General features: G+C 50.4%; 1 protein-coding gene across 1 annotated transcript in view; it reads right to left on the bottom strand.

The window, feature by feature from the left end:
- LOC139263732 (copine-4-like) overlaps positions 1-14,204 on the bottom strand; it is a 378,262-nt gene that overhangs the window by 131,320 nt on the left and 232,738 nt on the right. Inside the window, exon 4 of the mRNA XM_070879764.1 lies at positions 4,756-4,830. Coding sequence (XP_070735865.1) covers positions 4,756-4,830 — 75 coding nt within the window. The remainder of the gene's footprint in view (positions 1-4,755; positions 4,831-14,204) is intronic.

The raw sequence follows: 14,204 nt of genomic DNA, 5'->3' as shown, positions 1-14,204 counted from the left end.
TCTAACCTGTCTAAACCCGTCAGAATTTTAAACGTTTCTATGAGGTCCCCTCTCATTCTTCTGAACTCCAGTGAATACAAGCCCAATTGATCCAATCTTTCTTGATAGGTCAGTCCCGCCATCCCGGGAATCAGTCTGGTGAACCTTCGCTGCACTCCCTCAATAGCAAGAATGTCCTTCCTCAAGTTAGGAGACCAAAACTGTACACAATACTCCAGGTGTGGCCTCACCAAGGCCCTGTACAACTGTAGCAACACCTCCCTGCCCCTGTATTCAAATCCCCTCGCTATGAAGGCCAACATGCCATTTGCTTTCTTAACCGCCTGCTGTACCTGCATGCCAACCTTCAATGACTGATGTACCATGACACCCAGGTCTCGTTGCACCTTCCCTTTTCCTAATCTGTCACCATTCAGATAATAGTCTGTCTCTCTGTTTTTACCACCAAAGTGGATAACCTCACATTTATCCACATTATACTTCATCTGCCATGCATTTGCCCACTCACCTAACCTATCCAAGTCACTCTGCAGCCTAATAGCATCCTCCTCGCAGCTCACACTGCCACCCAACTTAGTATCATCCGCAAATTTGGAGATACTGCATTTAATCCCCTCGTCTAAATCATTAATGTACAATGTAAACAGCTGGGGCCCCAGCACAGAACATTGCGGCACTCCACTAGTCACTGCCTGTCATTCTGAAAAGTACCCATTTACTCCTACTCTTTGCTTCCTGTCTGACAACCAGTTCTCAATCCACGTCAGCACACTACCCCCAATCCCATGTGCTTTAACTTTGCACATTAATCTCTTGTGTGGGACCTTGTCGAAAGCCTTCTGAAAGTCCAAATATACCACATCAACTGGTTCTCCTTTGTCCACTTTACTGGAAACATCCTCAAAAAATTCCAGAAGATTTGTCAAGCATGATTTCCCTTTCACAAATCCATGCTGACTTGGACCTATCATGTCACCATTTTCCAGATGCACTGCTATGACATCCTTAATAATTGATTCCATCATTTTACCCACTACTGAGGTCAGGCTGACCGGTCTATAATTCCCTGTTTTCTCTCTCCCTCCTTTTTTAAAAAGTGGGGTTACATTGGCTACCCTCCACTCCATAGGAACTGATCCAGAGTCAATGGAATGTTGAAAAATGACTGTCAATGCATCCGCTATTTCCAAGGCCACCTCCTTAAGTACTCTAGGATGCAGGCCATCAGGCCCTGGGGATTTATCTGCCTTCAATCCCATCAATTTCCCCAACACAATTTCCCGACTAATAAAGATTTCCCTCAGTTCCTCTTCCTTACTAGACCCTCTGACCCCTTTTATATCCGGAAGGTTGCTTGTATCCTCCTTAGTGAATACCGAACCAAAGTACTTGTTCAATTGATCCGCCATTTCTTTGTTCCCCGTTATGACTTCCCCTGATTCTGACTGCAGGGGACCTACGTTTGTCTTCACCAACCTTTTTCTCTTTACATACCTATAGAAACTTTTGCAATCCACCTTAATGTTCCCTGCAAGCTTCTTCTCGTACTCCATTTTCCCTGTCCTAATCAAACCCTTTGTCCTCCTCTGCTGAGTTCTAAATTTCTCCCAGTCCCCAGGTTCGCTGCTATTTCTGGCCAATTTGTATGCCACTTCCTTGGCTTTAATACTATCCCTGATTTCCCTAGATAGCCACGGTTGAGCCACCTTCCCCTTTTTATTTTTACGCCAGACAGGAATGTACAATTGTTGTACTTCATCCATGCGGTCTCTAAATGTCTGCCATTGCCCATCCACAGTCAACCCCCTAAGTATCATTCGCCAATCTATCCTAGCCAATTCACGCCTCATACCTTCAAAGTTACCCTTCTTTAAGTTCTGGACCATGGTCTCTGAAATTACTGTTTCATTCTCCATCCTAATGCAGAATTCCACCATATTATGGTCACTCTTCCCCAAGGGGCCTCGCACAATGAGATTGCTAATTAATCCTCTCTCATTACACAACACCCAGTCTAAGATGGCCTCCCCCCTAGTTGGTTCCTCAACATATTGGTCTAGAAAACCATCCCTTATGCACTCCAGGAAATCCTCCTCCACCGTATTGCTTCCAGTTTGGCTAGCCCAATCTATGTGCATATTAAAGTCACCCATTATAACTGCTACACCTTTATTGCATGCACCCCTAATTTCCTGTTTGATGCCCTCCCCAACATCCCTGTTGGGCCTGTGAAATGGTTTAAATTTCTCAGGGCATGCCCTGTACGTGGCTGCCCAGTCCCCATTCAGGACACATTTCTTGACTAGAGACAATAGCGGGTCTCTATTTGTCCAGACTTTAATCTGACGGGCTGTCACGGGTGAGCCTTCATTTCCGAAAGCTTCAACAGCCATGACCATCTCAGCACGATGCTCGGTAGCCCCCTCAGTGGTGGCTAGTGGGAGCCTGCTGAGTGCATCGGCGCAGTTTTCGGTGCCCAGTCAATGCCGAATTGTGTAGTCATAGGCGGCTAACGTGAGTGCCCACCTCTGTATGTGGGCCGATGCGTTTGCATTTATGGCCTTGTTGTCGGCCAAAAGGGACGTTAGGAGTTTGTGATCTGTCTCCAGCTCAAATTTCCTGCCAAACAGGTACTGGTGCATTTTCTTTACCGCATATACACATGCGAGTGCCTCCTTTTCTACCATCCCGTAGCCCCTTTCTGCCTGGGACAGACTCCTGGAGGCATAAGCTACCGGCTGTAACTGACCCTTGGCATTGACATGCTGCAACACACACCCGACCCCATAGGACGACGCATCGCACGTTAACACAAGTTTCTTACATGGGTCATATAGCGTTAACAGATTGTTGGAACATAACAAATTGCGTGCTCTATTAAAAGCCCTTTCCTGGCTGTCCCCCCAGACCCATTCGCGACCTTTGCGTAGGAGCACGTGTAGCGACTCTAGCAGCGTGCTCAATTTGGGAAGAAAGTTACCAAAATAGTTCAGGAGCCCCAGGAATGAACACAACTCCGTCGTGTTACGGGGTCTGGGTGCTCTCTGGATCGCTTCCGTCTTGGATGCAGTAGGGCTGATCCCGTCTGCTGCTACCCTACTCTCCAGGAATTCTACCTCTGGAGCTAGGAAGACGCACTTCGCCTTTTTCAGTCGCAGACCTACCCGGTCCAGTCTGCGTAGCACCTCCTCCAGGTTGTGGAGGTGTTCTTCAGTATCGTAACCCGTGATGAGGATGTCGTCTTGAAAAACCACCGTCCCTGGAATCGACTTGAGGAGGCTTTCCATATTTCGTTGGAAGATCGCGGCGGCCGAGCGAATCCCGAACGGACATCTGTTGTACTCAAACAACCCCTTGTGTGTCGTGATGGTGGTCAGCTTCTTCGACTCACTCGCCAGCTCCTGGGTCATGTAAGCTGAGGTCAGGTCCAATTTTGAAAAAAGTTTGCCACCGGATAGCGTCACAAAGAGATCCTCCACTCTCGGTAGCAGGTACTGGTCTTGGAGTGACACCCGATTGATGGTGGTCTTGTAATCGCCACATATCCTGACCGACCCATCCACCTTGAGCACCGGCACAATCGGGCTCGCCCAGTCACTGAATTCGACTGGCGAGATGATGCCTTCCCTCAGCAGGCGGTCCAATTCGCCTTCTATCTTTTCCCGCATCACGTACGGCACCGCTCTGGCCTTGTGGTGTACTGGCCTGGTTTTATAAACCGGGTTTATGTGAATCACTACCTTGGCCCCCATGAAAGTGCCAATGCCGGGTTGAAATAATGAGTCAAATTTGTCCAGGATCTGTGAGCATGATACTCGCTCCACAGAGGAAATTGTATTGACATCGCTCCATTTCCAGTTCATGACAGCAAGCCAACTCCTCCCCAGTAGTGCGGGACCATCTCCTGGGACAATCCAGAGTGGCAACCTGTTCTCCGAATCTTTGTGGGTCACGACTACCGTGGCGCTGCCTCGCACCGGAATGATCTGCTTTGTGTAAGTCCGTAGCTGTGCGTCAATCGGCGATAATTTTGGCCTCCTGGCCTTGGACGCCCACAACTTTTCAAACTGTTTGATACCCATCAGGGACTGGCTGGCCCCTGTGTCTAGCTCCATTGATGCTGGGATGCCATTGAGGAGCACTTTCATCATTATCGGTGGCGTCCTGGTGTATGAACTGTATACGTGCTCCACATGAACTCGCTGAACTTCAGCTTCCAGCGATTTCCTCCAGTGTCCATTTCTGCAATTTCTGCAGGTATTTTGCTCATCTCTGCAAACTCCGGCTGAGTGTATGCCTCCATGCCTCCAGCATGAGCTGCGGTTTGAAACAAAAGGTCCCTTGCCAGTCAATCGTTCCGGACTGCCCCTGTTATTGCTCGTGGCCATGCTCACGTGGTTTAAATCCCAGTTTCTTGTCGCCATTGATACGTCCTTACTATACAGTATAAATGCACACGAGGCCCATGCATGAGAGAAGGTCAGTCTGTGACCTGTCCTTTATTTCATAGCACTCAAGTGATGAAGGTGGGTGGAGCTTCCCCTTTTATATCTGAAGGTCTAGGTTAGGAGTGTCTCCCACAAGTTCACCACCTAGTGGTCATTGTTCTCACAGTGTACAACTTAGGTCAGATTATACATGGGTTACAATGCTGGTTGAATACATGACAAAAAGCACACAAAAAACAGTATCAAAACATTTTGATCTGCAAAGTGAAGCATTTGTTTTTAGATTGTTTTATTTTTATTTTCTTACCTTATCGTCTAGTTTACGTGCACTGAATGTCAGCTCCACATAGTCATCGTTGCCCGATAGTTCTTCAGCAATCACCTGCGGAGAGATAATAGAATGAAAGAGGGTGACAATCTGTGCAGCATGCACGGTTCCCAGGGCAATGGGTGGACACTGTTCCCAGGGCGATGGGTGGACACGGTTCCCAGGGCAATGGGTGGACACGGTTCCCAGGACGATGGGTGGACACTGTTCCCAGGGCGATGGGTGGACACGGTTCCCAGGGCAATGGGTGGACACGGTTCCCAGGACGATGGGTGGACACTGTTCCCAGGGCAATGGGTGGACACGGTTCCCAGGGCGATGGGTGGTCACAGTTCCCAGGGCGATGGGTGGAGATGGTACCCAGGGCGATGGGTGGACACGGTTCCCAGGGCGATGGGTGGAGACGGTTCCCAGGGCAATGGGTGGACACGGTTCCCAGGGCGATGGGTGGAGATGGTTCCCAGGGCGATGGGTGGAGATGGTTCCCAGGGCGATGGGTGGAGATGGTTCCCAGGGCGATGGGTGGAGATGGTTCCCAGGGCGATGGGTGGAGATGGTTCCCAGGGTGATGGGTGGACACTGTTCCCAGGGCAATGGGTGGACACGGTTCTCAGGGCGATGGGTGGACACTGTTCCCAGGGCGATGGGTGGAGACGGTTCCCAGGGCGATGGGTGGACACGGTTCCCAGGGCGATGGGTGGAGACGGTTCCCAGGGCAATGGGTGGACAGGGTTCCCAGGGCGATGGGTGGACACTGTTCCCAGGGCAATGGGTGGAGATGGTTCCCAGGACGATGGGTGGAGATGGTTCCCAGGGCAATGGGTGGACACGGTTCCCAGGGCGATGGGTGGACACTGTTCCCAGGGCGATGGGTAGACACGGTTCCCAGGGCGATGGGTAGACACGGTTCCCAGGGCAATGGGTGGACACTTTTCCCAGGGCAATAGGTGGACACGGTTCCCAGGGCAATGGGTGGACACGGTTCCCAGGGCGATGGGTGGACACTGTTCCCAGGGCGATGGGTGGACACTGTTCCCAGGGCGATGGGTAGACATGGTTCCCAGGGCGATGGGTGGACACTGTTCCCAGGGCAATGGGTGGACACTGTTCCCAGGGCGATGGATGGACACTGTTCCCAGGGCGATGGGTGGACACTGTTCCCAGGGCGATGGGTGGGCACCGTTCCCAGGGCGATGGGTGGACACGGTTCCCAGGGCGATGGGTGGACACGGTTCCCAGGGCGATGGGTAAAGATGGTTCCCAGGGCAATGGGTGCTCATGGATCCCAGCAACATCAAGGAATGTGGAACGAAGACTGGACAACGTTCAGGGGAAACAGTCTGGGCTCCGTCGAGGCCCAACTAAAAGTAAACGGGGTCAAAAGAGGAGAAAGACTTGCATTTCTAGAGCACTTTTTACCACTACCGGACGTCCCAAAGCGCTTTACAGCCAATGAAGCACTTTTGGAAGTGTAGTCACTGTTGTAATGTGGCAAATGTGGCAGCCAATTTGCGCACAGCAAGCTTCCACAAACAGCAATGTGATAATGATGATTTCGGCTCCCTTGGCATTTGGCCAGCGTGTATGTAATCGGCCGTCACACCGAATGCTGGATCGGTCCGCACACTACTCCGTTGCAGGCCCTGACTTGCTGATAAGAACATAAGAAATAAGAGCAGGAGTAGGCCATTGTGTCCCTCGAGCCTGCTCCACCATTTAAACGATCATGGCTGATCCGATCATGGACTCAGCTCCACTTCCCCGCCCGCTCCCCATAACCCCTTATTCCCTTATCGGTTAAGAAACTGTCTATCTCTGTCTTAAATTTATTCAACGTCACAGCTTCCACAGCTCTCTGAGGCAGAGAATTGCACAGATTCACAACCCTCTGAGGGAAAAAAATGCCTTCTCATCTCAGTTTTAAATGGGTGGCCCCTTATTCTAAGATCATGCCCTCTAGTTCGAGTCTCCCCCATCAGTGGAAACATCCTCTCTGCATCCACCTTGTCGAGCCCCCTCATTATCTTACACGTTTCGATAAGATCACCTCTCATTCTTCTGAATTCCAATGAGTAGAGGCCCAACCTACTCAACCTTTCCTCATAAGTCAACCAGACTTATGATGTCCGGAAGTGGAGATCTGAACTGGAAGGATCTGCAAGGACCATCAGCCGGTCGGGGCCTTCAAAAGAGCAAACCACGTCAAGGTACAGCGTGTGCAGGAGAGCGACGGCTGTGAAGAGGGTGACTGGATTGAACATCACCAAGGTCCAGGTTGGTGATTGGAGCGTGGGCAGGTACAGCAGGAGCGGCGAGAGATTGTAGAGGGACGTGATCGGGGCCCAGGAGAGGCGCGAGTTCGGGGCCCAGAAGAGGCGAGAGTTCAGGGCCCAGGGGCAGCACGGGCCCAGCCCACACTGCGATATGTGTGCGCACTAGGTCCGTGCAGCAGAGCTGGTCTCCAGTCGTCCTGGTTAACCCTTGCCACTGGACCAAGACCTCGCTCTGTCAAGCCCGTGTGGTGGCTGGTGTGCAACGGTCACCCCACGTTAAAAAAATCCACCCACAGGCATCTTCCACCCTTCAGGATGTAGTTCAGGGTCTGGAATATTAGGTCCTTCATTGAAACACCTGTGAACTCATCCTTTTTTGGCGTGGAAGCAAGTCATCCTCGATACGAGGGACTGCCTGTGATGATGATGATGTATAATCGGTGCACGATGTATTTACTGCCTCGCAAGAGTTTGACAAACAGAAGCCACCACTACAGTGACCGTGTGCTGGGATCTCACTCAGGGTCTACCTCATGGGTTAAAGGATTGTCTCGAGACGTCCCACTTCTGGGTAACCTTGCTCGGTACAACAAACCGCTAATCCGAAGCCAAATATTGACCCAGCAGATGATCCTGGGCGACGCGTCCATTGCCGTCTAGCCGATGGACCCGAGGTGTCCTTGCAAACACTAAAGCCACTTTGCAAGAGTAATTCCAAGCAAAACAAATGGAAATGCACATTTTCGGCAGCACCTCCCAAACCCACGACCTCTACCACCTAGAAGGACAAGGGCAGCAGGTACATGGGAACACCACCACCTCCACGTTCCCCTCCAAGTCACACACCATCCTGACTTGGAACTATATCGGTCGTTCCTTCATCGTCGCTGGGTCACAATCCTGGAACTCCCTCCCTAACAGCACTGTGGGAGCACCTTCACCACACGGACTGCAGCGGTTCAAGAAGGCGGCTCACCACCACCTTCTCAAGGGGCAATTAGGGATGGGCAATAAATGCTGGCCTTGCCAGTGATGCCCACAACCAACAAACTATTTTTTTTTTTAAATGTCACCATTCTTCACTGACTGGATGTAAAATTTGCAGTATAAGTTTAGACTATCTGGCTCATCACATTTAGGAACAACATAATACATTCAAAGGTTGACTACAGGGGGTCCCGCTGAAGTATGCATAAAGACTATAAAATATACATGTGATCGTAATCACATCCCCCACACCTGTCTCCAATATGTCCCCAATAATGATTTATAATAGCTTCGTCTAATGTTTGAGAGTCTTGTAAAATTGAACGATAAAACCTCTCTTCTTCTATTCTTTATTTGTCAGCCGTTGTGCATATTTATTCAGCACAGATTTCTCTGTGAAAGTGCGAAAAACAATTTCATTAAAAACGTCATGGGTTGATCTCCTCGGTCGAGTAAAAACGTAAATGTTTCAAATGAAAAATTCATTTGAATATGGGCAGATGACCAAAAATTGAAATGGCAATCTGTTACTTCTCTAAGTTTCCATCTAATTCCCTCTGGAAATTCAGACAAAATTATTCCACTGCCAAACTTGATTTCACTATTAGATTGAAGCAGTCTACCAGACGAGACATCAGATGGGGCAAGTGTCATCCGACTGGCTCATTAATCCACGATAACATTAAGTTAAAGTTACAATATCTCTCCTTTCCCATTGATTTGTCAATCTCACTGACTCAACCGTGTTGCTTTCAAAGCTGCCTTCTCAGAATTCGCATCACATTGTCAGTGTGGCTCAGTGGGCAGCACCCTCGCCTCGGAGTCAGAAGGTTGTGGGTTCAAGTCCCACTCCAACACAAAAATCTAAGCTGACTCTCTCAGTGCCAGTGCCGAGGGAGAGCTGCACTGTCGGAGGGGCAGTACTGAGGGAGTGCTGCACTGTCGGAGGGGCAGTACTGAGGGAGTGCTGCACTGTCGGAGGGGCAGTACTGAGGGAGTGCTGCACTGTCGGAGGGGCAGTACTGAGGGAGTGCTGCACTGTCGGAGGGGTAGTGCTGAGGGAGTGCCGCACTGTCGGAGGGGCAGTGCTGAGGGAGTGCTGCACTGTCGGAGGGGCAGTACTGAGGGAATGCTGCTGTGTCGGAGGGGCAGTACTGAGGGAGTGCTGCACTGTCGGAGGGGCAGTGCTGAGGGAATGTTGCAGTGTCGGAGGGGCAGTACTGAGGGAATGCTGTACTGTCGGAGGGGCAGTGCTGAGGGAATGCTGCGGTGTCGGAGGGGCAGTACTGAGGGAATGCTGTACTGTCGGAGGTGCTGTCTTTCAGATGAGATGTTAAACTGATGTCTGCTCTCGCAGGTGGACATAAAAGATCCCATGGCACTATTTCGAAGAAGAGCAGGGGAGGTGTCCTGGGGCCAATATTTATCCCTCAACCAACATCACCAAAACAGATTATTTGGGTCATTATCACATTGCTGTGTGGGAGCTTGCTGTGTGCAAATTGGTTGCCGCTCCCACATTACAACAGTGACTGCACTCAAAAATGTACTTCATTGGCTGTAAAGCACTTTGGGACGTCCGGTGGTCGTGAACGGCGCTATAGAAATGCAAGACTTTCTTTTATCTCTGTGACCACTTTTCAATGAGGAGGCAGCCTGCAGACAAGTTAAATGACTCAGGGAAACTAATTGTACGATTGAAATCCGTCCTGTCCGTTATTAAAGAAGGAATAAAATCGGCAATGAATGCTTTAAGTTCAGGTGAACTGCTCACAAATTATCTTTGATGTGCAGTGATTCTTGTTATGTTGACAGGGGAAATTTCTCCACCCAGAGGGTGGTGGGGGTCTGGAACTCACTGCCTGAAAGGGTGGTAGAGGCAGAAACCCTCACCACATTTAAAAGGTGCTTGGATGGGCACTTGAAGTGCCGTAACCTACAGGGCTACGGACCGAGAGCTGGAAAGTGGGATTAGACTGGATAGCTCTTGTTGGCTGGTGCAGATACTGTTATATATGCAGACTATAGATATACTCTCTGTGTAGTCACTGTATAGTTGCATAAGATGGAGACTTGTTTACCTGATGTACTATCAATAAGGTTTACGCTGTGTATATACTATGCTGGCACCACTAGAGGGTGCAACTGGTGGAGACCGGGGTTTCCTGCCCTTGTGGCAGAGGCTGTCCACCAGAGCGCACTGTGGTGGGAGATCTGAGGGTCACCTGCATAGGTGTGCAGGGCCCAGTATAAAAGGCTGCCCACCATGCTTGTGCCTCACTCTGGAGTTACAAATAAAGGACTAAGGTCACTACAGTTTGAGTACAACACATTGCCTCGTGGAGTCATTCATAAGTACATTACAGACATAACAGATTTAATGGCAAGCATTGCAGAGAATAGAATACGGCCAGGGTGATCTCCTGGACTAGTGTCGATCGCCTGGATGGGTCGGAGAGGAATTTTCACAGATTTTTCTCCCTAAATTGGCCTGGGTTTTTACCTGGTTTTTGCCTCTCCCAGGAGATCACATGGCTCCGGTTGGGGTGGAGTTGGGGTGGGGTAGAGTGTTTCAGTATAAGGCGTGTTGCAGTTGTGTGAGGCAGACTGGTTGGGCCGGGTGCTCTTTGCCTTTCCGCCATTGTTCATAGGTTTATATGTAACCTTCAGGGCTGCTGACCGAGGGCCGTGTGGCTCTTTGTCGGCCGGCGCGGACACGATGGGCCGGAATGGCCTCCTTCTGCGCCGTAAATTTCTGTGTTTCTATGTTTCTATGTTGCAGCCAATGAGCTGACGAAGAGGAATGAGGTGAATGAGCAATTAAGCGATGTTGGGCGGTGGTGACTGAGAGATGACTGTCGGGCAGAACAGTGAAAGAATTGCCTGCCCGCTCCTACATTCACCCGAAGAGATGCACGTGTCCCATTCAAACACCTCAAACAAAACAACGCTCCCTCAGCCTGGATTACGTTTGCAAGGGACTGGATTTCCCGCTCCTTCTGCGTCCGTGTTTCGCCCTGGAGCGGCAGCAATGGCGGGTGTGAGGTGTTCTGGGCGGGCGGCCAGCCTCCGGCGCCCCGCGGCGATCCTCGGGTCGGGTTTAGCGGCGGCGCGGGGAAGAGCTGCGCCCCGGTGTGTGCAACGCCCCTCGGGCCGCGACACCGGCGCGAGTTTTGTCTCCCGCCCGACCCGTCCGTCCCGCAGCGCGCCCCGCAGCGACCGCCCGGGAAATCAGGGCGGTCCCACCATCCCGACAGCGGGGAGGTGAGTCATGGGCTCCTGAGGTAAGTGCGAGTGTTTGTTCTTGGAATTGTTTCAGCGATTTGTGTTGTGGAGGTGGGGGCGATGTTTTGGGAATGTTTCTGTGTCCCCGCACCCCCCCATCCCAGGCGTCGCTGGGAGCGCTCCCGGCCCCGCTCTTTAGCTCGGGAGTTTCCCATCCTAACGCCCCACGAGGGGGGGGTACAACGCCTCCCTTAGCGCTGCGCCCCCTGACTCAGAGCCCCGCGGCCCAAACTTGCCCACTGAGGCGCTAACTGTTCCCGGGCGCTAACTTTCCCCGCCCCTCCCCCGCCGCCATTACCGTCCCGTAAACATCAAAGCCGGAAATCCAGCCCAGCACGCACGATGCACGATCTGTAGCGGCCCCGCTACTTCCGGGTTTAGCCGTGCATTGCTCATGCGCCTAAAACATCCAATTCCGATCTGTCAAAATGTCTGTTACCAGATCGCAGGCATCCCCGGGAAAAGGACATTCATGGTGCTCCCATTACTATCAACGGGAACACTGCATTGTGATTGGTGGTGTAGAATTTACCAATATCTTGCAAAGATTCCAGGTACCTTTCCCCTACAGAGGAGAAGAATCCCTTTCTGGGCTTTTAAAATGAGTTTAAAGGGGCAGACAAAGCCTGCGGGGGGTAAAAGGGGATGCATTCATGGAGACCCCCCCCCCCCCAGTGTTTGGACTCATAGGAAAGGGAATTCAAAATGGAGCTAAATTACAGAAGCCGGAGATCCCCTAAACATCGATGGGAAGGAGCATATCGATTTTAAGATTCTACAACATTTTGGCTGCGAAAAAGAGTTACCAAATACAGGAGGAGGAGCCAACGTCTGAAGCAAATTCGTGTATTAAAGACCCCAGACTGTCTGGGGGAACTATTCACCCCCTGAGAGATAATCGAATTACCCAATCAAGCACAATGGAAATCATGGTCAGAAAAACTGGACAATCCTAAAACAATGCAAACCCAGTGATAGCACATTCTCACACCCTAATCGAGTTACTGCTGACAAAGGAGACATTTGAAAATCAGTGGACAGACAGTTAAAACAGAGCCCAAGAGATTTGATGGGAGATAATGGAGCCTTTTTTGGGGGGGATATATCTATCCCCCAGTTTTACAAGGAAAGACTAGCAGAGCACAGAAACTAGCAGAAGACAGGAGAGAAGCAGAGCAGAGACTGGAACACAGACACAGACAGAAGCAGCCGGAGTGAAGAAATGGAGTAGTGAAGTAACCTACCAGAACTCATCAGGAACTGACCAAGCACGAGGCCCACGAAACGGAAGGTTGTCAGCAACCAAATTGACAACCGCTCGACAATCTACTTCTGAACGACCCAACAGGGGGGAGAAATTACCAAAAGGGACTAACTAAAACTATTCCTAACCAAAGAAAGTGGGTATTTACCCCATACATCCAAAACGCAACTTACCGCATCAACGGACGCACCCCAACCGAAGACTACGCAGTCCGAAGTCCTCTCCTCCGACCGGGGTACGGCTCGCCTAGAAGGCCAAGTGCAGCGAACCCCGAAACCGTGATTCACCGGCAACTGTCTAAAGGGATTGGTGAGCATGGCCCCTGAACCCTCAGAGCTATAACTTAGTTAGTTGGGGGAATTGGGAGTGGGAGGCTGGGATAACTTGTGTAAATGTATCTGCATCCTCCTTTTTTTACCCCATTTAGAGTTTAAGCTGTATTCTTTTCCCCACAGGCTGTAATTTGACATTTTATTCAATGTGTTGTACCCCTCAGTGTGTATTGGTCTGTGTGTGTGTTATTAAAGGTGTGCCTTTTACTTCTTGTTAAACACAATAAAGCCAGACCTGCTTCCGACCTTGAAACCGATTGTCTGTCCAAGTCTGTCACCGTCCCTTCATAATCCCAGTGTCTAGAACCAAGGGTGTGGGAGCGATTCGGAACCGCTCATATAAGGTCAGAAGGGAAAGCTGACCCCCTTGCAAACCACCCCTTACAGTGGGCAAGGCCCATGTGATCCCAGGACGCCCGCACGCTCCTGGAAGACATGTTCACATGAGCTGGATCGTGCAGTTTGGCCTCCGACCGCAAGTCAACATTCCTCAGGGACCACCAGGTATCTTTGTAAAAAAAAAATTTGGTCGCTGGCCTCCGACCACAATCTTTGGTCCATTGCATTGGCTGTGAAGTGCTTTTGGGACAACCTGTGGTTGTGAGAGGCATTATATAAAGGCAAGTTTTTTTGAGCAAAAGTAGGTTGGGCCTCTACTCATTGGAATTCAGAAGAATGAGAGATGATCTTATCGAAACGTATAAGATTATGAGGGGGCTTGACAAGGTGGATGCAGAGAGGATGTTTCCACTGATGGGGGAGACTAGAACTAGAGGGCATGATCTTAGAATAAGGGGCCACCCATTTAAAACTGAGATGAGGAGAAATTTCTTCTCTCAGAGGGTTGTAAATCTGTGGAATTCGCTGCCTCAGAGAGCTGTGGAAGCTGGGATATTGAATAAATTTAAAACAGAGATAGACAGTTTCTTAACCGATAAGGGGATAAGGGGTTATGGGGAGCGGGCGGGGAAGTGGAGCTGAGTCCATGATCAGATCAGCCATGATCGTATTGAATGTCGGAGCAGGCTCGAGGGGCCGAATGGCCTACTCCTGCTCCTATTTCTTATGTTCTTATGTATGTCAGGAGTATTGTGTTCAATACTATGATTCTACGTGGCGAGATCGTGTGTGGGTTGTCTCAGAGTTCAGAGTGGGCATCCCTATTCTTTCTGTTGACTTAGATTCAGGTCATCGACCTGAAACGTCAACTCTGTTTCTCCCTCCACAGATGCTGCCTGAGCCGCTGAGTATTTCCAGCATTTGCGTACAGGAGCAAGGATGTCTTAC

The sequence above is a fragment of the Pristiophorus japonicus genome, chromosome 5 (assembly GCF_044704955.1).
Source record: "Pristiophorus japonicus isolate sPriJap1 chromosome 5, sPriJap1.hap1, whole genome shotgun sequence".
NCBI lineage: Eukaryota > Metazoa > Chordata > Chondrichthyes > Pristiophoridae > Pristiophorus > Pristiophorus japonicus.
The sequence above is the reverse complement of the archived record's forward strand: the minus strand, read 5'-3'. Positions and strand labels throughout refer to the sequence as shown.